This window comes from Aedes aegypti, chromosome 3 (assembly GCF_002204515.2).
Source record: "Aedes aegypti strain LVP_AGWG chromosome 3, AaegL5.0 Primary Assembly, whole genome shotgun sequence".
NCBI classification, from domain to species: Eukaryota; Metazoa; Arthropoda; class Insecta; order Diptera; family Culicidae; genus Aedes; species Aedes aegypti.
In genome coordinates this window covers 172,566,571-172,588,649 of record NC_035109.1, presented here as the reverse complement: position 1 = coordinate 172,588,649, position 22,079 = coordinate 172,566,571, and the positions used below count along the sequence as shown (strand labels likewise).

Genomic DNA, 22,079 nt, shown 5'->3' with positions numbered 1-22,079 from the left:
TGCCCCACCGAAAATACATCCATTAATGATTGTAACCCATTCAAAAAGAATTCTAAAGGTATCGGATTTGACATCATATTATAACGATATTCACCTCACTGAAAAACCTCAAGTATTCCGAGCTAAAAGTTACGTCAGTTCTAATTTTCAAACGTGATTTTCTAAAATCTTGGTTTTCGTTGATATTTTTACTTCAATTGACCTACGTATCAACTAGAACACTCAGATTTATGCTCTAAAGCGTCCGTGCGTGATAAAAAATCATCGAAACTTGTTTTTTATCGGTAAAAGGCACGGTGTTCATTTTACCACCACTTCCCCTATTCTTTGGGTATTGCTAGGTATTTAATTATAATGAGGCATGTCGTGCAAAAGTTTGGAATCACTAGAACTTACTTAAAACACATGTACGCCCCATTATTTATGCTTAAATATGCCAAAACTATTATAATCAGTCGAAATACTGTATATATATTAACAAAACTATTGCATGATGACTTGAATAGCTATTTTATTAAGATTGAATAGTCACTCATACTTAAAATTTTGGTCGATCCAATGCATAGAAAATTAGCCATGTTTTTCGAAAAATGTCATAACATTAAGTAATGCATAAGTAATGTCTGGGGAACGCTTCAGTTCTACATCAAAAAGTATTTTGTTGAATTTAAAATAAAATCGTAGGATAGTAAAACCACGATACGAATACCATTAGGAAAAAAAAGATTAAGAATAAACTAGGTGTCTGCTTTATAAATTGATCGGTTTTTTATTCTTTCATAGTTGAAATGAAAGGCTTCACATTTGCTTCATTAAAGTATGAAATAAGCAATATTTAAATATAGCAGTAAATTAATGGAAGGATAACGCACAAGACACACATTCCGTGCGCAGTGCATGCGTTCATTTCTCTCACGTGTTGCCGTGTTCCATTCATTCTCTCGGATTTTCCTGAACTCTCCTATTTTCGGTTGCTTCTGCAGAAATGATGAACTCGACACCCCTTGCGATAACAATTAGTCCTGTTCCGACTGTTTCGCCAACAACACGTGAACCGCCTGTTTGGCACCGGAAGCCTACCACCAGTGAGGACAAAGCGATAAGCGCCACCTTCTAATAGACCGCACGTGGCTTTCGTGGGAATCCGTCGCTGATTGGCCCCCGACGGGTTACGGAAAGATGGCTAATCGAGTGGTAATGTCGTTATTTGATCAAGTCACGTGCAGCTTTGCATTGGAGTAATCTGCTTGTATGGAATGACACGTGCAATCATGTGAAAATTATTTCGACATCATCAGAGTGAAATTATCCACTATCTAGTCATCGATTGTGATAAGTTAAGGAAGCAAAAAAATAGTCATAGTGCTTGTGTAGTGCATTATTAATTAAGTAAGCAAAATGTTCTCAATGGATACGTTCGATTTCGAGGCCGTTATGAGTCGGCATCTGTTTGATGGCCCGGCTGTGCAAGCTCACTCACAACATCATCACCATCATCATCACGGATTACTGCAGACTGCATATGTAGATTCTACGACTTCTAATAGTTCTGACTATTTTCTTGCTGATGATGAAAACACTACCGACAGCGATTCGTTTTGCGGATTCAATAGCGATCAAGAAAATAACGACGAAATCAAAGAGTAAGTGTCTGCATGATGTATAGTTTAAAATGTATTTCAGAGGAAAATAACCATCATCGTTTACAAATTTTCAAAACCAGTTTTTTGCTCAAAATCAAAGCAATGTTCATGAAAATCTATCATTGCATTACACTTGCAACCTGTAATGCAATGATAGATTTTCATGAAGATTGCTTCAAATTTGAGCAAAAAAAACTGGTTTTTGATTTGCAATGATTGCTGAAGATTGAATGATGGATTCTTGAGCCTTCATGTATTTGGATATAAACAAAATAAATTGACTGTTCTACTATCAAGGGACGAATAATTTAAACTAAACATCGATTCTTGATATCTTGAATGAATAAAAAATTTCCAAGAATGTTTATTCGAAGCCGTATACAGGCATCCCAAGTTCTTCTTTCTATTGTTACATCTCAACTGAGATAGAATGGGCTTGTCAGCTTAGTGTTCAACAAGCACTGAGTAATCAGTAATTTACTGGAAGCTTACTTTTTCAATTTATCACTTTTACATTTGTTTTTCGGAATTTGGCTTCCTCGGAAGCGGAAAATAAAATTGTTATTTTCCGAAAATACTAAGGATCCCGGAGTTTTAACAAATGAAGCATATTTAATACACACTCGTCAGAACTATCTTTTTCTGGATAACTTGTTAGAATTGATGATTTTCAGAATTTAGAACTTTGAACAAAACAAATGTTCTGAAGCATTTTATTCTTTTGTGCGGATGATACTGTGATCATTAGGTTGATCTATTGTGGTGTTATCCTCTTTGATTTTGCAGTACCATAATCCGGGGCAACATTGATCGCAATGACCTTCCTCGTAAAAGGTTCTAACCAACATTTATCGATAAAATATTTTCAATGCATGAATGGTGATTCTCTTCCTTCTATTAATGAGCTAATAAACATTGAGGTTTATGAGAAAATTGAGTTGCGTTCATGCGTAAATTTTTCAACTTTTGGAAACAATTTTTATTGTTATTATTATATATTAGCGACACTTTACCATTCGTTTGGCATTCGTGTCGGTTTGGAAACAATGATTTTCATGATTATGCATGATACGACATGCTTTCAACTTTCAGAAAATTAAATACAGTACCGTAAAATGGGGTGTTAAGGACTCGTGGGGTTTTAAGGGATTGAACTCCTCAACCAAGTTCGACAAATCACAGAAACCTAGAAAGTCGATATATAAGTCATCTGAAATGCTCGATTTGTTCAGAGGATTGTGGACTGCATTATGTGATAGGAGCTGTCTATTAATATGAAGTATTGTGGTTTCTAGAAATTGAAAACCTTTCAAAACATTTTTGTTCAATTTTTATGGTCTTAAAACATTTATCTACAAAACCATGAAATATATTTGAGAAAAATTCGCGAGTAAGGTAGAAGATAAGGAAATTCAATTGAGATCATAGTACAGACAAAAACTTCTTAAAATTATGTCTGGGTTACGATTTTTAGAAAATTTTATGAAAAAAGTCTTGTTTTGAAGATAAGTGGGGTGTTAAGGAATTATCTATTCTAAGTTTTCTAAGTAACTAAACTCATTAAATTTATGCCGTAATAAATTTCAATATAGTTTTGAGTTGTTCCGTGAAGTTGAACTGCAACGTAAAGTTAAGGGATCTATTTAGTAAGTCACTAAATATCACGAAAAATGACTTATTTCAAAATTTGGTAAAATTGGTAGGAAAATGTAGATAAAAACTGATTAATGTGAATATGGGTTTTTCATGATAATATTTTCAAAAGCTGTTCACATTGGTGAAAAGTTTGCATATAATAATGATTATCTTATTTGAGATGGTTTTGGAGCTATTAACTATTTTAAGCATTACCTAGGACCTAGATAAACAATTATAATATAAGGTTATTTCAGAGATCTTTTTGGAAAATATATAGTGTGCGGTATAGTGTGATAGATTTCCGTTCTATATTGGAAAATTTTCGTTAGGATTTTTCTCAATCATGCCACTGGGTGTTACATGCGAATCCGTTATTTGGTGCAGAGTTGCTCGCTGTCACTATCAACGCCAGGGATTGAATCCTGAGAAAATTGAGAGAATCTCTCACGTATCGCTCTCCGTAACTATCATAACATGCTGCACATTATGAGAGACTGTTTATCGTATACTGCTACAACTTTGATCAGATTGGGGGGATAGTAGTGCATGATAAAACCCCTCTAAACATGCCCCAAGCCTGAGGGACTTCTTCTTCTTTCTGGCGTTACGTCCCCACTGGGACAGAGCCTGCTTCTCAGCTTAGTGTTCTTATGAGCACTTCCACAGTTATTAACTGAGAGCTTATTATGCCAATGACCATTTTTGCATGTGTATATCGTGTGGCAGGTACGAAGATACTCTATGCCCTGGGAAGTCGAGAAAATTTCCAACCCGAAAAGATCCTCGACCGGTGGGATTCAAACCCACGACCCTCAGCTTGGTCTTGCTGAATAGCTGCGCGTCTACCGCTACGGCTATCTGGGCCGCCTGAGGGACACTATTGCTATTGTAAGTTCGTGGATTGTTTATCGTGCAAGTGAAGAAAAACACCTATCCCCAACGGTAAACAAGCGAGAAAAATTGATTTTATCATCGCTCTCTCTTAGGGGCTCTCGCTCGCTGCTTCCATTTATCAGACTTGTTACACCTTGCGATACAATGACGATCGTGGACCGCAACAGATGGGATGTTTTTCTTTGCTTGCTTTCATCGTGCTTCATACTCAAATGAGAGCGAATCCTGCAATGCCTGATCAACGCTTAAAATTTGCTGATTTGTACAGGCCGAATGCGATACAATTCGGATCATTCCATATCACATCAACATCATGCTGTCTACTTCATCATCAGTGCATTGATGGCGATAGACTGGATATCACTGATGGGTTAAGTTTAGCCTAAAATTAGGCAAATAAAAAGGCAATTTATAAGTATGATTTTTTTGACAGTGCTGCAAACAAATTGAAATTACGTGTTGGTCACTGAAAAACCTTAAAAGCATGGATAATTACCACGTGATCACTCATTCTGCAGTGATTATGATCTAAATTGCTATGTCGCATCAATGCTGTTTGTTGTCGAATCAAAGTGATATTGATAGCTCGCAAGTGATATTGATAGTTTTAGAGCATCAGCCATCAGCTGATACTTTTGATATTAAAAAACTCTGAATCTGGGAGGGAGGCACCGATACTACACACGAAATATGACACAACAATTTTCCAAATTGCAAGATAACTCCCGCTCACCAACGACAATCAAGGCAGGCTTGGGGAAAATCGCTAGTTTTCTTTTATTGTGTACCTTCGATCTTTCTTGGCAAACTTGGAAAAAGGGCCATAGTTTTATGTGCATTCAATTTTAATAATGATTGGAAAACAGTAAAAAGATGCGTGTTTCATTACTTTATATTCGATCAAATTAAAAGGTACTATCGTGGCATTGCTTTTGGGTGTTGCAGGAATTGATTTTCAACCGATTGTTGTCAACTTTGTTGGAATTCAAAAAAATTGTTTTGATCAATTACGCGCTTTTATAAAGTTTGTCTATTCTTCAAGATCTGGGCTCACAGTGACAGTTCGTGACAGCAGAATCTCGGCTCACTATGACGTACATAAGTTTTGTATCGGTTTCTCCCTCCCAGCTCTGAATTTGGTGTGCATTTGCTCTGCACTGTTCTAGGATACGACTACTGCATATAAGTTTAAAAATCTTTTCAAGACAATTGCGCGATGCACTGATAGCTTGCTTGAAAATAGAATCAATGAGTATGAGAGATTTAGCAATTAAAATAAAACGGTTAGCGTTTTCAGGAGTTCCAACTTGAATTATATTGAAGTAATATCATCTTTAGATTGAACAAGACTTTTAGAGTTGAAGGGACACATCAACGATGTTGACCAAAATATTTTTGTTGCTGTTGGCAAAATATAGTTTTAAATACAAAGATCAAATTCCTTAACACCCCATTTTGCATTTTTGCCAAAAAATCACACATTTTTATGATTTTCTCAGAAATCTGCCATAAAATCGTCTTCATTGTAATTGGCTTTTTATATACACGCCGGGAGAATGGTAGGACTGTATTTTGTTCAATTATTGGCATACTAGAAGTTGCTCGAATTTTAAGTGAAATTTGTTTTTCATCCCTTAACACCCCATTTTACGGTACATAGATACGAGTCATGGGTGTCGGTACTTGTTTTAAAATGTAAAACTTGCAACATGTGCTTTTTTGAATGAAAATTTTCAGAAAATAAAAAAAAAGATCAATGTTACCCCGGATTACGGTACTGTAAAAATATATCGCTATATGAAAGTAACTATATACACTGCATTTCGGACAAAATATAGTACCTGTTTTGGATGATAGACCCGAATTTCACGAGTTTCTATCGAGGCCTTTATCAAAGTATATGCAACCCTTGTGGCCCATAAGTTGTGGGACCGTTTTGTTTCAAATTCAAAACATGATTCATATTTTGAACAGTGGCGATTTCAAAGGCAAGAATTGAAATGTTCACAATGACAATGAATAATAGATTTTTTTCCTGTGAAGAAATTGGAGTTTGAAGAAGCTTCTTTATAAATCGTTATAAAAAGTCGAGTAATCGGAATATAAGTCATGTAGAAAATATGAGAAGAAGCCATTTTAATCATATAGAAGATTAGTTTTATCATCTGTGTGAGTTTTCCATCATTTTCCGCTATGGCAGTCAAAAGTGAGAGATCGCAGTAGGCAGTGAACAGGTGAGTGGAAAAGTGACCTGTCACGTTTTTATCGTCTCCGAAAATTCTTAAATTCGGCTGGTGAGACGGCTGGTGCAGTTTTTAAAAAAAGTATCTATAGCAGAAATGAAACGGTTTATTCTGCACGTGCACGTGGGCAATGTTTCGTTAAAGCCCAAGAAGAAGGTAAATATTCAGGCTTCCGAATTCTCAATCACTCTCACGATAGTGGATTTATCCCTCACAGCAATTTTCAGCGATAAGCTGCCTTGCGATTTTATCCGTCCACAAAACAAAGCGAAAATAGATAATGGACCTATGCACGAGTTCACGAATTTGACGTTTTAGCGGTGCCGAGTTCACTCGTTGCCATGGTCACCGTAAATAACACGGCACCGCTCAAACGTCAGATAGTGAACTCGTGCATCGGTCCATTGCACATTTCCGCAGCTGTGAGAAGTTTGTTTTCTCTTTCTCCGATCCACGGAGAACTCTTCTTGCATCCATCGCCACGAGCAGCAGTTGCTTTTATGCACCAAATTAACCATTCCTATCGTCAAGTTGGTGTGGTAGCATGGTTAGCGTGCACGCATCGTGGTTGTTTTTAGCAATGTTTTAGGTTCGAATCTCGTCGCCGGTACTAGTTTTTGTTTATCCATATGGGGATAATTGTCGGGAGCAGTTGGTGAGCGAAAATATGATGGAGTGAAAAAGAAATTATCCCCAGCAGCGGTATGCGGCGCCGCCATCTTTTCGAATCCAACATGTTCTAAGCAACCGTTGGATACCCAAATGCATTTCAATACTGATACTCAAATAATCTTGGCTGCTGTCAAATCCATTAGGTTGGATTGGGGTTGCCATATACGTGATCCCCAGAGTGGAATGATTTTCGGTTATCCTCTATCGTAGCACCAGGGAAAATTAGTGTGAGCGAAAAAAGATGTTCACGTGAGGAAGCGAAAAAAGCATTCTCCTTACGTGCGAAAAATCGTAGATTTCGCATCATTGATACGAAAATTCAGAACCCTGAGTAAATATGCATCGAAACCGGACCTAGAGTTATCAGGAGCACAGGTCTAGAGAACCGGACAGCGAATCGAGCTGATGGTTTGATCGAATTGCCACTCTAGTGAAGAACAATCGATCAGGTTTTCAGCTTGATTCAGTCTGATTCTCCAGATTTGTGCTCTTGAGGGTTTGAATTTTGGCTTTATTTCATCTTCACTAGAAAAATCGTTTTTGTTTTTGCGTCGTCGCAGTATTTTTTCGTTTTAGTTTGCACGTGTGCTGAGTGCAATCAAGTTAAGGTTTTGCGTCATTTGACTTTTTGAAATGAGCATGATGATTGAAATAGCTACAGCTGCTCAATCAAGGAAGGATGATAATCAGCTCGTTTCATGCTTTTATTTTAAATGAACAAAATAGAGTGAAGAGCTACTTGGGCACTTCCACGATTCACTTAGGCATGGGGGGGTTTTTCTCGACTAAATTGTCTGAAACTCGGTAAAAAGAAGCACTTCAATACGACGCATATTGTAGCCAAATATGAGCTCGATAACTTTCAAAAACCCCCACTGCCAAAGTGAATCAAAAGTGCCAAGAATAGGATCCGGCTTCCTATTATGAAACGTATTTTTATCATGACAACGGTGGGAATGTTACTTAAATGAATTGATTTAGCAAAATAAGAACAGTTCGTGATTGTAAGTGTTGACATAGACTCTTGTACATTAATATAAAAAACACTCATACCTTTCCTTTTACCAAATTTTTAAAATTTGCAAAAATAACCTATGAATGATTTGACGCTAAAATTGTCGACTTACCGTAAATGTATGTAGTCTTTAGTGTACTGATAAGCGATTTTTTTAACTGAGGTAGGTGAATCCTGGTCAAGCAGCTATGATCCCTCTCCACTAACAAAGCTCTTTCCTATGACAACCATGGAGATGCAGAGGTGACCTTGGTATGGATGTCACACTAACATTCCTTCCCTTTCCCGATGAGCGTAAGGACGTGGCCAGTGCCGTTATCGACTTTACAATGTTTGGAGTTCTCGAAAGTGTACATTGAAGATAGAAAACTACTCCCAAGCTACATCTTTTGATTCCTTGTGCAACTTCGATTATTCAGGTCAATCACGGAGTACCGTAAAATCGGGTGTAATTGATCAGAAGGGTGAAATTGATCATCGTATCACACGATTTTATTTCTTCCTAATGGAGCACAAGTATCAATGTAACCGGCAGTAAATGAACATTATTTGTTGGAAGTATGGTCGAATTGTGTGTTGTGAAGTTTTTTGCGTTAAAGAATAGTTATTACTATGAAAATAATGTAAAATTTCAAAACCATGTACGGTGCAGTATTGACAAATATCCATGAACTTATAGTTCTAAACAAAGATTTGAACAGGGTATAAACCTGAAAATTTGTGAGGATTCTTGAGATATATCACCAAACCAGATTTCATCACCAAAACTCTTACCAATTAGCTCATATGGCTGAAATTCTTGAATTTCTGTTAGATATCCTTGAATTCCTTATGAAATTGCATACATTTAGGCGTTTTCCGCGTAATTCTTTGAATTTAATTGTTCATTATTCATATAAATATTGCATTGTTAAGAATTTGACAAGCATATTCGGATTCAGGGAGCTCAAATTTACCATGTAGAGTTGTTTTGAAAGCTAACAATTATTGCATTAACAAGTGATCAATTTCACCCCGAAATGAGATCCCCTGATTTTTTATTTTAGAGATATGTGTTAACACTAAAATTACATTTGTTTCAAAATTTCGATACATGAGTCGATGAGGCACACCTTCGTACTTGTTTTCCTGCATTCAGTTGTTTGGCATTGCCAACATTATAGAAAACAGACTAGAAAAAGCGTAAAAAATGATCAATTTCACACGAAATTACGGTAGCAACTACGAATTGTACGGTCATCAATGCTTATGCTATGACTATGACTGTTAAAAAATATGATTTTTTTAGAGTAATTAAACTTATTTTGTAAATTATCGTGCAAAACAACTATCTAAATAGTTTAGTAATATTATAAATAATTTAATCAATACTGGTCTGGTTCAAGGTATGACTTTTTTTTTTAAACAACCATGTATGAGTTGATATAGAAAATCTATGAATCAGCTTGCAAAATAAACAGAATAAAACTGGTTCTACAATCTAATCTAGTTTAGTTATCTTGTTTTAGATTTACTAGAATTCACCAGTTGAAAGGAAAACTAGTGTTTAAAAACTATTGAAACATTTTCAAATCTGAGCTGAGTTTTTCATATCCATTGGATTTTGTTTTCACTATTGTCACCCTCAGCATTTCATTCTCGCTCATTTTTATGTGTATTTGGGGCCTCTTAAAATTAGGGAGTGTGGTGGAACCAAGCAAATAGTGTTGTAAAAATGAACGCTTGCTTTCTTTTACTCTTCGCTTTTAATCCAAATTGAGGATGAATGTATCCTAGATGGATTTTAATAAAATCCCGGGATGTTTCTGATAAGCTTCCTGGAAGAATTTTGATGAAACCCTAGAAGGTTTCTGTTAAGAACCCTGGAAGGTATCTGATAATGATTCTGTATAGTTTCTGGTGACAATACTGGTGACAATGGAAAGTTTTTGATACAAATATCGGTAGGTTTCTGATGAGAATCCTTGTAGATTCTCTTGGAGAATCCCGAAATTTAAGATGAGAGCTCAGCAATGTTCCTAATAAGAATATTAGAAAGTTAGGAAAGAATCGTGGAAAGATTTAATATGGATCGTGGAAGAATTATGATGTAAGTCCAGATAGAATCCAATAACATTTTTTATGAGAATCCAGGAAGGATTCTGATCAAAGTACTGGAAGGATTTGGATACAAGAAGAAGAAGAAGAGGTATTTTACGAATATTTATCCTGGTAGGGTTCTGATGAGAATACTGGAAGTATTCTGAAGGAATATTTGAAAAGATATTGATAAGAATCATGAGGAGATTCATATGAGAAAACTGTAGAGATTTTGATGAAAATGCTCAATCGGTCCTGATGAGTATGCTGAAAGGATTCTGATGAATATCCCGGAATGATTCTGATAAGATATCTGGAACTATTCTGATGAGGATTCGGCATCGATGCTGATTCTGATGATAATCGTGAGAGGATTCTGATAGGTGCTTTGAAAGGATTCTGATGAGAATCCTGGGAAAATGTCTGATTTCTTATTCTCGTAGATTCTCAGAGAGATTCTTGAGAGATGATCTCTGATAAGAATCCTGAGATGACTGTCATGAAAATCGTGAGAGGATTCTGATGAGAATCCTGATGGGAATCCTGAGTGAATTTTGATGAAAATTCTGCTAGGAATCTGATATGAATTCTGCGATGGTTTTGATCAATTATGACTAGAATCATGAATAGATTCTGATGATAAGCTCGTGAAGAATCTTATGTGAATACTGCGAGCAATCCAGTAAGAATCCTGAGAGGATAAAGGTGAAAATTCTGAGAGATCCCCCTCACGGTGCTCCAATTACCGTTATTATCAAATAAAATATACCATTCAAACGGCAGTCAGCAGTTGATTCCTTACGTTGTTTTGCACCTCTGGGCTGTTTTTGAAAAAAATCCTTAGACAGAATTTTGAGTTACGCCCTTTTGAAGTTTATATGATAGAAATCACTAAAAATATGCCATTTTTACTTGTTTAAACAAAGAGATTATTCAAAAAAATGTATTTTTATTTTTTATCTGGTTTTAGATATTGAAAAATATTTTCATAAAAAAAATTCTAGACCGACATTTGAAAAGGGCCAATGCTATGTTTAGTTATTACTTATCAACCAATACACGAACAATTATATCTAACAATCTGACGCCTGATAGTGATTTTAGGAAATTGTCCATAGCATTCAAATATGAATGAACAATTCTTGGACAGGATATGCAGATACGCCCTTTTGAAGTGTATGGAAAGAATATTGCATGGTGAATTCCGTTTCATCTATAATCAACAGTTAGGTGCATACATAATCATTACACCTCTGCGGTTGTTCTTATTTCATTCAATTTAGCAAGTCGACAAAATTTACACGTTCACATATTGTCTAGATTGACATTATAAAAGGTCCAAAGTATAACTGAAATATATACACATCAATATAGCTGAACATCAAAGTTGATCGCAACATTCGAACATAACATATCTGTATCTACATAATTCTATATTCAATATTCTATTCAATTCTATATAATTCTTTTCTATTCTAATCTGTTCTATTCCATTCAATTCTACTCTACTTAAATTTATTCTATTCTGATCCACCCTACTTGTTCTTATACATATTTTTACAAATGCCAATGTTGTAATCAACAACTGCGCGCAAAAGAATTGAACGATACACTTTCGATGTTTGTTCGACTTTATAGCGCTGACAGGTCTGTGAAACAGCGCTATGCACAGACTCCGACGCCAGCTCATTATGTCAGCCTAGTCCTCGATCAGTTGCATTGCAGAAGTCTTTTACATTAAACATGGTGATATGATATTTCGAAGATTTTGTCAGACTCTGCTCTTCCCAGCTCTCGACAAACTTGTTCAAATTACCTTTAAAACGAGGATCCAGCTCAAATGAAAAGCATTTAATACAAAATGCTTAAGTTCCTTAAAATACATAAAAACTATCATATATAAGTTGAAACCCTTATTTTGACTTACTGTGAAATAATAATTCAAATCTTCATTTTTATGGATCATATGAGAAGCACGCATTAGGAGTCAGAATCTGTGCATAGCAATTTTTTACAGAGCTGTGAGCGCTAAAAAGCCGTACAAATATCGAAAGAGTACCGTTCCAATCTTTTGCGCGCAGTTGTTAATTTTTACAGTGTCCATTTGTAAAAATATGTATAAGAACAAGTAAAGTTGATCAAAGTCGAATAAATTTAAGTAGAGTATAATTGAATAGAATAGAACAGATGAGAATAGAAGTATGAATGTATGAATATATAATATAGATAAAGATAAGTGATGTTCGAGTGTTTCGGTCAACTTTGATACAGTCATTATTCAGCTATATTGAAATGTGTATATTTCAATTATACTTTGGTCCTTTTTCAATGTCAGTATAGACAACATGTGTACGTGTAAATTTGGAATCGTTCAAATATTACGTAACGAGGAGGTTCGGTAGTGTTACGGTTCATACATTTTCCATACAAAAGCTGTAACGTGGGGGAAGAAAAGGGGTCTCAAATTGGAAAATTTTGCGTTACATTTGAATACAATTTGAATCATTACTTCTATGCAACTTGCTAAATTGAATGAAATAAGAACAACCGCAAAAGTGTAATGATTATGTATGCATCTAGCTAACCATTGATTACAGATGGAGCAGAATCCACCATATCCCATATTCCATATTCTTTCCATACATTTCAAAAGGGCGTATCTGCATATCCTGTCCAAGAATTTTTCATACAAATTTGAATGCTTTGGACAATTTCCTAAAATCACTATCAGGCGTGAGATTGTTAGATATAATTGTTCGTGTATTGGTTGATAAGTAATAACTAAACATAGCATTGGCCCTTTTCAAATGTCGGTCTAGAATTTTTTTTATGAAAATATTTTTCAATATCTAAAACCAGATAAAAAATCAAAACTACATTTTTTTGTATAATCTCTTTGTTTAAACAAGTAAAAATGGCATATTTTAAGTGATTTCTATCATATAAACTTCAAAAGGGCGTAACTCAAAATTCTGTCTAAGGATTTTTTTCAAAATCGGCCCAGAGGTGCAAAACAACGTAAGGAATCAACTGCTGACTGCCGTTTGAATGGTATATTTTGTTTGATAATAACGGTAATTGGAGCACCGTGCCCCTTAGAGGATTCATCAGAAAATTTCTAGGATTCTCATCCTTCCTTCCAGGATTCTCAATGGAATCAAACTTTCAAAAAAAAAAAAAAAACATCTGCTTGATCCATGTTATTTGATGTTTCGCATAATCGGTGATTTATTATGATGAAAAAAGTCTTTTGTAACCAAAAACGGGGTTCCGAAACTGTACTTAAAATGGGCATCTTCATACAAAATGACCAGAAAATCTTGCAATGGTCATTTTTAGCCAAACAAATATAATATTGAGGGTTTTGAAATAAATCAATTCGACAAAATTGACTGAAATGTCAGCATTTTGTTTTCTGTCATTTTGGATATATGTACAGTTATGTTCAGAATAATAGTAGTAAAAGCCGACTTCCATACAAAATACTCAACTTTGGCATGCTGTAACTTTGTTTCCATATGAGCAATTGACATGAAATTTTGACAGTGAACTACAAATATACTCAATTTCAATATCAAAAGATTAAAAATTTTCTTACTACCGGCTAAAAAGTTAAGCACCAGGTGAAATCGCTCAAAATAATAGTAGAACCACCATGATTTTTTTTTCATATAAACTGGCTGAAACTCGTTAGAACACATTAAGAAGAAACTAATTTTTCATATGACTTAAATAGCATGGAGAGCAGAATACACGATGGAAAAAAATGACGTAATTTTTTTGGTATTTAAACTTAAAAATACGATTTTTTGGTAAAATTAAGTCCAAAGTGACTGAACATTTTTGTGATCCGAACAATATTCAGTTTAATGTAACGGGAAATTACGTCACATGTAACATAAATTTACGTCATATTACTTGCTTTAAGAAGTCGAGCACAAATGATATAAATTTCAATGATTTTTTTCTAAGTGTGTACGATAAATTTAAGTACGGAGTATATTATTACAAAATATGGAGTCAGTACTAAGCTCTAGAAAAAATGTCGAGCATGGGATTCTTACAGCAAAACTAGTGTTGAACAATGCTTGACGGTTCAAATTGAAAAAGGGTTCGAATTTGACTCGATTTCACTATTTCAAGAGAAATATTTTTGCATACGTAAAATCGAAAAACATAAATTACTTGTACTTAATTCACAGTTTCAAGCAAATATTTGATATATTTGAATATTTCGTATTAGACACCTGTTACCACCCACTATTATATAATATGCCCACCGCGATTACTCAGTCGTCGTCCAATATATCCAGCGTGTGCTGGAATAAGGGCGTAAGCCGCATGATCGATTTCTCTTCATCGATCCTCTCATCTGTGAATAAAGGTGACAAGATGCAAGATTGTCAGCATTTTTTCACTTCAAACCGCTTGGCAGCGATGCAATCTGGCGTCCTGAGGTGAAAAATGCTGACAAACTTGCATCTTGTCACCTTTATTCACAGAAGAGAGAATCGATGAAGAGAAATCGATCATGCTTACTCTCCATATACGGATAGTACGGATTGGCTTTCGTAGCCTAGGCTTACTATATTATATATGAAATTGAAACGCAATAAATAACCTTCAAAACAAGACAAAATAGACAAAAATATTTTTACTTTTTTAGAAGTTTGTTTTTTTTTATGAAGATAATTACTTAGGGCCCATACACAAATTTCATAACACTGAAGGGGTGGGTGGGTGTCTTCAAGATGTTACAGTTCATACAAAATTAAAAAAAATATATTCATGGTCAAAAATGGTCATTTTTGGCGTTATGAAAATTGTGTACAAGCCCTTATATCATATCTTTCCTCATTTCCATTTCGCAGAATTTACTCCACTCGATCGTCGAAATACCGTCGCCCGAAATGTGCCTCCCAGCAGGCTCAACAGCGACAAGCAGCGAACCTCCGGGAGCGACGCCGAATGCAAAGCATCAACGAAGCATTCGAGGGCCTACGGACACACATCCCAACCCTTCCATACGAGAAGCGCCTCAGCAAAGTGGACACCCTGAAGCTCGCCATCAGCTACATCTCCTTTCTGGCGGAGATGCTGCGAAAGGATAAAAACGGCAACGAACCGGGCACAGTGAAACGGCCACCGGTGAAAGAACCTCCGAAAAAGTTCATCGTACGAGGTAAGTAAATTGGCACACGAAACACATGCAAGACGGGTTCAGAAATGGTGGAAATTAAGGGAATATCTGTCACATTTATGGTTCCGTTGTTTACGAAATCGCTATGAAGCGAACCAAATTGAGAACCGTGTCGAACGAATCATCACGGAAAGTACCGTCCCTATAGTGCTGCGGCTGATGTTGACTGGTGAAATATACTTTCGAAGCACCCAGGATGAATTGATCGTTTTCGTATTAATCTAGGGGATCTCTATTCCAGGGGTTTCTCTTCAATGAAGTGGCGAAGCAGGTTTCAAATGTTTTACAATGTTTTCTTCATCATTCAAATTCAATACTGAATCTGCATATAAAATTTAAATTCTAAATTGATTGATATCATTCCAATGAGACGAAATTTGTAAACTTTTTAAAGAAAAGCGTAAAGTTGAATACTCTGAGTAGTGTGTGGTCTTCCGATTCCATGGCATGGAGTTGTGTTTGATCTTCCGACCTTGACGCTTGCTCTTGCGGGGGCCGGCGATGAGGGCAGGATCAAACATGTCGCGCGTCGATCGAGTAAAGTGAAAAAGTGCCGCTTTCGATTAGTTCTTTTTGATCTTCCGACGTTGACGCTTGCTCCTGGGCAGTGCGTCAAGAAAGCCCGAGCAGTCGTCAGTTGTTTTCCCTCACGGGTTGCACGCCTATTTTCTCTGAGTGCTTTTATATAGCCTATAAAACGAGTGAAGTTCAAAGAGGATTGTTGCTGCTCAAGGATGACGGATCAATTGGTGAGCTCGTTTTATGCTACTGTTTCTAATCTATAAAATATGTATGATTGCACCCTTAATCGTTACAACGGTGAGACGTAAATATGATTTTTCAAAAAAATATGAATGGTTCGTCACTGTGAGTGTCGACATAAACTCAGATTCATAAATTATTTATGTCTAAATTTTTTTTCAAAACACTTTCTTCTTTTTACCTTTATTTTTGTAATTAAAAAAAAAACTTTGAATGATTCGACACTTCAAGTGTAGACTTCCAAAAGGTTCACTTTATTCAACAAACTTTGAAACGTTCGTCACATCAAGTGTCGGCATATTTTTTCTCTACATAGATGTTGTTCATATCAAATGAAAATATTATATTTACATATAAGCATGTTTATATCTCACAAATAATTATTTATCATGGTCTAATCACTTATCAAAGTGAATCCTGTGACCCAACGATCCTTCCCATTAACAAACATCCCTCCCAGTAACCTTTGTGGAGATGCAGAGGCAAACACGGTCTCCAAATAGCAAAGATTACACACTAACATTCCTTCCCTCAATCCCACCTGACTGCAAGGACGTGGCCGGCGCCGTTATTGACCATGTATAAATAGAGGCACTGAATTATGCACACTGAAGAAGATTATGGCCAATCCCAGCCGAACTTCTAGTTGATTCTTTGTGCATTTTCACTGACTTCGGTCAATCACGGAATAGCAACCATTGATATGTGTAGTCAGTCTAAGCTAAGCTAAGCTAAAAGCGTAAAGTTGAATACTCTGTCTACCATGCCTAGAAACTGTTATGAATTGATTAAGAAGAAGTCTGCTAGCGTACGAAAATTGCCGCCAATGTGGCACATACTTTCCCGGAATTCTTAGAGGACAACGAATTCATCCTTCTGTTAAAGGGTTTACTAGAAATCATTTGAATATTTGGTCAAGAATTCACCTCAACATTGACAAGATTTCGTCGAAAAATATTATTTCACAGCTACTTCTAGCTTATCTCAAAACAAATTCATTAAGCAAAGATGCGCGATAGATTTTTCTACACATATATTCATCCACAAAATCTTCCATTAAATCGTCTAAAGTTTTTATCAAAACTAATAATCTTAAAATATAATTTCTTCAAAAGCACATGAAAATTGCTTCATGAATCTACCCAGAATTATTTTTTTTAAGATTCTTTTGGAACATAACTCATGGAATATTTGTAGATAAATATCTGAAAAATACTCCTGTATTCTCACAATATCTTGACTAAGCCCGCAAGATATTTTTTAAATTGCTCCGGATATTTCTTCGGCGAATCTGTTTTGAATCACTTCATGAATTCCTACTAAGATCCTTCTAAAGTTTCCTATCATTACAATTCCCCTAAGAAGATTGATGCAATACAACTTGCGACTCATAAAAATCAACCAGAGAAATATTTTGGGTTACTTAATTTGTTTAAAATTTTTCTGAACAATTTTATCAGTATGTCTATAAGGATTCCTGAAAGAAGTTATTCCATTGTGCATGAAGAAATCACTCGTGATTGGAAAAAAATAATCAAAAATATATGTTAAAATTCAAGTACTATCTGATGTTCTGTGAAAATTTCATTCGAATCGGTCCATAAATAACTGAGATCTAGCTTACCAAAGTTGGTCATTTTGTATGGAAAATCGAAAAAGTTACAAATGTTTTATTCACCACTGAATATTAGAGCCAACAGTCTAAAGTAAAGCCTTAGAAGAATCTGCAATTTGTCAAGAAAATTGGTAATATGTCTAAAAATTCCATTCATTATTCTGAACGAGATAATTATAGGAATATCCTAAATCGGGGATGAATCAGCCTCGGGATGAATTTCCCCATAATAAAGAGTCAATTAATTAATTAATATCCTAAATAATATTCAATATAGTTCGATCAGGTACTCACTAAAGACACCTACAAGCCTTCTTCTAGGAAGATGTTCCCCAAGAAATACGATTCAAGTTTTTTTTGTTGAAATATTCAAGTCAGTATTCACCTATATACCAGTTGAGAACAGTTGGGCCAACGTTTTGAACGATTATGTAGTTTTTGTTAGTGTTATTGCGTAATTTTAATATGGCTTATATGTACTGAAATTTTAGTCAAAAATTTCAAATCAAGTTTTCTCGGAATTCCTCCTAGGGATTTATAAAAAATTGGCCCTGAGGTGCAGAATGACCTCAAAAGTCGAGATTCCGATTTGATGACCATTTTTTTTATATATAACTGTCTTTCGGGGCACCGTGATTGCCGATCATGGACCGCTTGAAATGCGATGTTTTTCTTCGCTTGCTTTGATCGTGCTTCGAAATCAATTGAGAACGAGTTCTCCAATGCCTGTCCACAGTTATTAAGGTTAAGATGCATCGAAGCCAAAATTCGAATTTTCAAAATCACAAAACTGGAAAACCAGACAACCGATTCACAATATTTCGTTTGGCCGAAATCGTGAACTTAATTCAGTAGCACTCATAAACGTGATTTTTCTGGAATGGTGTCTTCGGACGAAAATTTTCTAATAGCGCATATATTGGCGGTAAATGTTAGTTCGCAACTTTTCCGTTGGCAGCGCTGTAAAATTTCTGAAATGACGATCTTTAAATATGGAGTCTTTGGCAAAGTTGTAGATAATTTAAATACAAACAATTTTGCCAAAGACACCTAGTCTTTTTCTAGTCACATTTCCAAAATGTGGAGGTATTTTATGAACGACACCCAAAAAACAGTCAAAATTAATCATTTTTTCGAAGACACTAGGATTCTAAAATGTAAGGGAAAGCAATTATAGTAATTTAAGTGCAAATATCAGTCTCTTTTGAGGGTCGTATATCAATGAAAATATATACCGATGTGAGGAAGAAGACATTTAGTGTGCGTGACATCCGTGTACGGTGCAAAATGTTTCACTACTACAACCGAGCGAGCTTCCATAAGAAGCCATGTAAATTAGTGACGTAGTTATTTTTGTTTACGTTTTTTCTTTACTAATACGTAGCCTTTGCTTCTTCTTCCACACCTTAGTATATATTCTCATTGGTCGTATATTATTTCGGGTGGCAAGTGGTAGCAGATGAAACCCTCTGGAATTGAAAATATATCATAAATTGTTATCAATGTCGATAGTGACATGATTATCCACGAGCAGGCATTGCAGAATTCGCTCTCATTTGAGTATGAAGTACGATCAAAGCAAGCAAAGAAAAACATCCCATCTGTTGCGGTCCACGATCGTCATTGTATTGCAAGGTGTAACAACTCTGATAAATGGAAGCAGCGAGTGAGAGCCCCAAAGAGAGAGCAATGATAAAATCTATTTTTCTCGCTTGTTTACCGTTGGGGATAGGTGTTTTTCTTTACTGGCACGATAAACAATCCACGAACTTCCAATAGCAATAGTGTCCCCCAGGCTTGGAGCATGTTTATAGGGGTTTTATCATGCGCTACTATCCCCCCAATCTGATCAAAGTTGTAGCAGTATACGATAAACAGTCTCTCATAATGTGCAGCATGTTATGATAGTTACAGAGAGCGATACGTGAGAGATTCTCTCAATTTTCTCAGGATTCAATCCCTGTCCACGAGTATCCCTTTCAGTTAACAGGATTTTCATCAGTTCAAGTTTCAAGTTCACAATTTCGGCCTATCGAAATACTGTGCGTTTGTGCTGATAATTTAAGTCACTGTCACTCGCTAGTGGAGATCAATCGATCAAATTTTCAGCGCGTACGGTGGTCAGGTTCTCTAGATGTGCTCTTTAAAATTCGAAATTTGGCTTCGATACATCTTAACTTTAATTAAGAGCTTTCGTTGCCAATTAACCATTTTTGCGAACCACACAAAACAGAGTTCTAGAAAACGTGGACTGTCAAAAATACACCGTGAACCACCATTATGTTTACATGAGCGTTCTCGGAACTAGGCAGCGCGTTCATATAAATATGACGGTGTATTTTTGCTTGTTGACGAGTTCATGACTGCTATTCACGGATACGAGAACGGATTTTTTTTCTGTGTATTGAGGATGGGATTCGAACTCACGACCCACAGTCTTACTGAAGAGCTGCACGTTTACCGCAACGGCCTTTGAAGCTGGGAAAAGTAACTCGATTAATTCGATAACCGTTCAAATCGAACCGAATAAGGTCTCATATGGAAGTTTAATTAGTTTTTTTGCATGCTCGGTAGTTACAATTACTAAAAAATAATAAATTAAACGTGGTTTGAACCTTGGTTTCAACAAATCAGAAAAATCAGCATATTTACAACATTGGCGAGCTGGAGCTCAAAACTATTACGTATTGGAACATTTCTGAGAGCGGCCTTGGCAACTTTATCCCTCAATTTACTGGAGGCGCATAATTTGATCTTCAGGACATGCAAAAATTGTATTTTTTCTCAATTAATTTTCCCAGTAAGTTATGTCTCTAGTAATTCATATTATATAATTTCAGCATCCCGCTTAAAATTTAACCTGGAATATACCTAAGGATTCATTTGAAAAGGAGCTACTTAGAAATATTTCTTCGTGATATTAAATAGTAACTTCAAAAATTACCAAAAGTTATTCTGAAGAAAATCTAGAAAGAATTCCGAAAAAACACTCCCTGATAAATTTGGAAGACTTCGGAAAATTTCTGAATAAATCTCTGAACGAATTTCTGGAAATTCGCTTGAGAGAAGAAGAGGAGGCTTTCTAGAGAACTTCTACATTAGAGTTCACGACTGAAGCTCAGACAAATAATCAGGAATAATCTCTAAAGTAATATGCAGAGAATATCTCATGATAAAAATTTGATTTTATGATTCTTTCAATATATTCTTGAAACAAATTTTATATTGTCTCTTGGAAAAGAGAATGGGTCTGGAATAATTAAACGTAATTATAAAGGAAATTAATAGGAAATATATGAATATCGCTGTAGTGTAATTCCTGGAGGAATCCGTAGAGGAATACTAGAAAATTGCTAGAGAAAACGTTAAAGTAGTGGACACTGGATAATTTGTTAAAATTCCTAAACAAAATCATGAAGTAATTGCTTGTGCTTTATAAAAAAGGTATTAACCTTTGATGGAATATAGGGAAAAATTCTGACTAAAACTTTACAGCAATCTCAAGAAACAATCATAAATTATTTGAAAGAATTATTATTTATAACCATTATTTGAAATAATCACAGGATGCCTGTGGATACTGTGGAGTTATTAGAAAGCTACATTGAAAAAATTTGGGTTTTTGTCTGGTTGATTTCAGGCCTGTAATTTGTCAAAACAAAATTGTCAGTCAAACCAATTTTCAGACTTTTCCAAACCGTTCAAAATCGTTAGCTCGGACTCCACTTTGCCAATCTAATAGAATAATGAGGATTTACGCACTTCATTGTGTAACGTTGCATGCAATAGTTCAGAATTACCACACGAGTAGAATGCGGAAGATTTGAAAAATGATCATGAGAATTTGATGAATAATTCCTTTTTCAAATTTTTGTATATAAAAAATACCTGCCTACATTGAATGGTCCATCAGTCAACGGACATGGAAACCCCTGCCGCAGCCCATATGGATCACGGGAATAATGATTGTTGAATAGAGCAGCTAAATTAAGCGTAAACCGTAACTAATTCAGTGCATCTATTTCTCCCGGCATGATATTGTGCGATGCGAATGAATGGTAGGAATGGCGCACGGAATCGTCGATTACAGTGACAGCGTGTTTTCTGGTTGCCCCAATATGGTTCAAATTAAAGCAAATGTTGACACCATATAGAAAAGTTTCGATGCAGCTGGTGTTCGAAGCATTGTAAATGTCCGATGAGAGTTTGACACGAAACATCGAAATGAAATGCTGCAAATCATTTTCTGCATGCAGCGAAAGAAGTAGCCAACAGCTTCAAAATTCTACGATAAAGAAACCAATGTTTGACATGTCTA

At 35.6% G+C, this 22,079-nt stretch overlaps 1 protein-coding gene across 1 annotated transcript in view; it reads left to right on the top strand.

Moving 5' to 3' along the window:
- The first annotated feature begins 1,009 nt into the window (after positions 1–1,009).
- The window catches only part of LOC5570878 (pancreas transcription factor 1 subunit alpha), a 29,721-nt gene continuing 8,651 nt past the window's right edge, over positions 1,010–22,079 (top strand). Inside the window, exons 1-2 of the mRNA XM_021852773.1 lie at positions 1,010–1,643; positions 15,056–15,366. Of these exons, the coding sequence (XP_021708465.1) occupies positions 1,399–1,643; positions 15,056–15,366 (556 nt within the window). The 5' untranslated portion in view covers positions 1,010–1,398. The remainder of the gene's footprint in view (positions 1,644–15,055; positions 15,367–22,079) is intronic.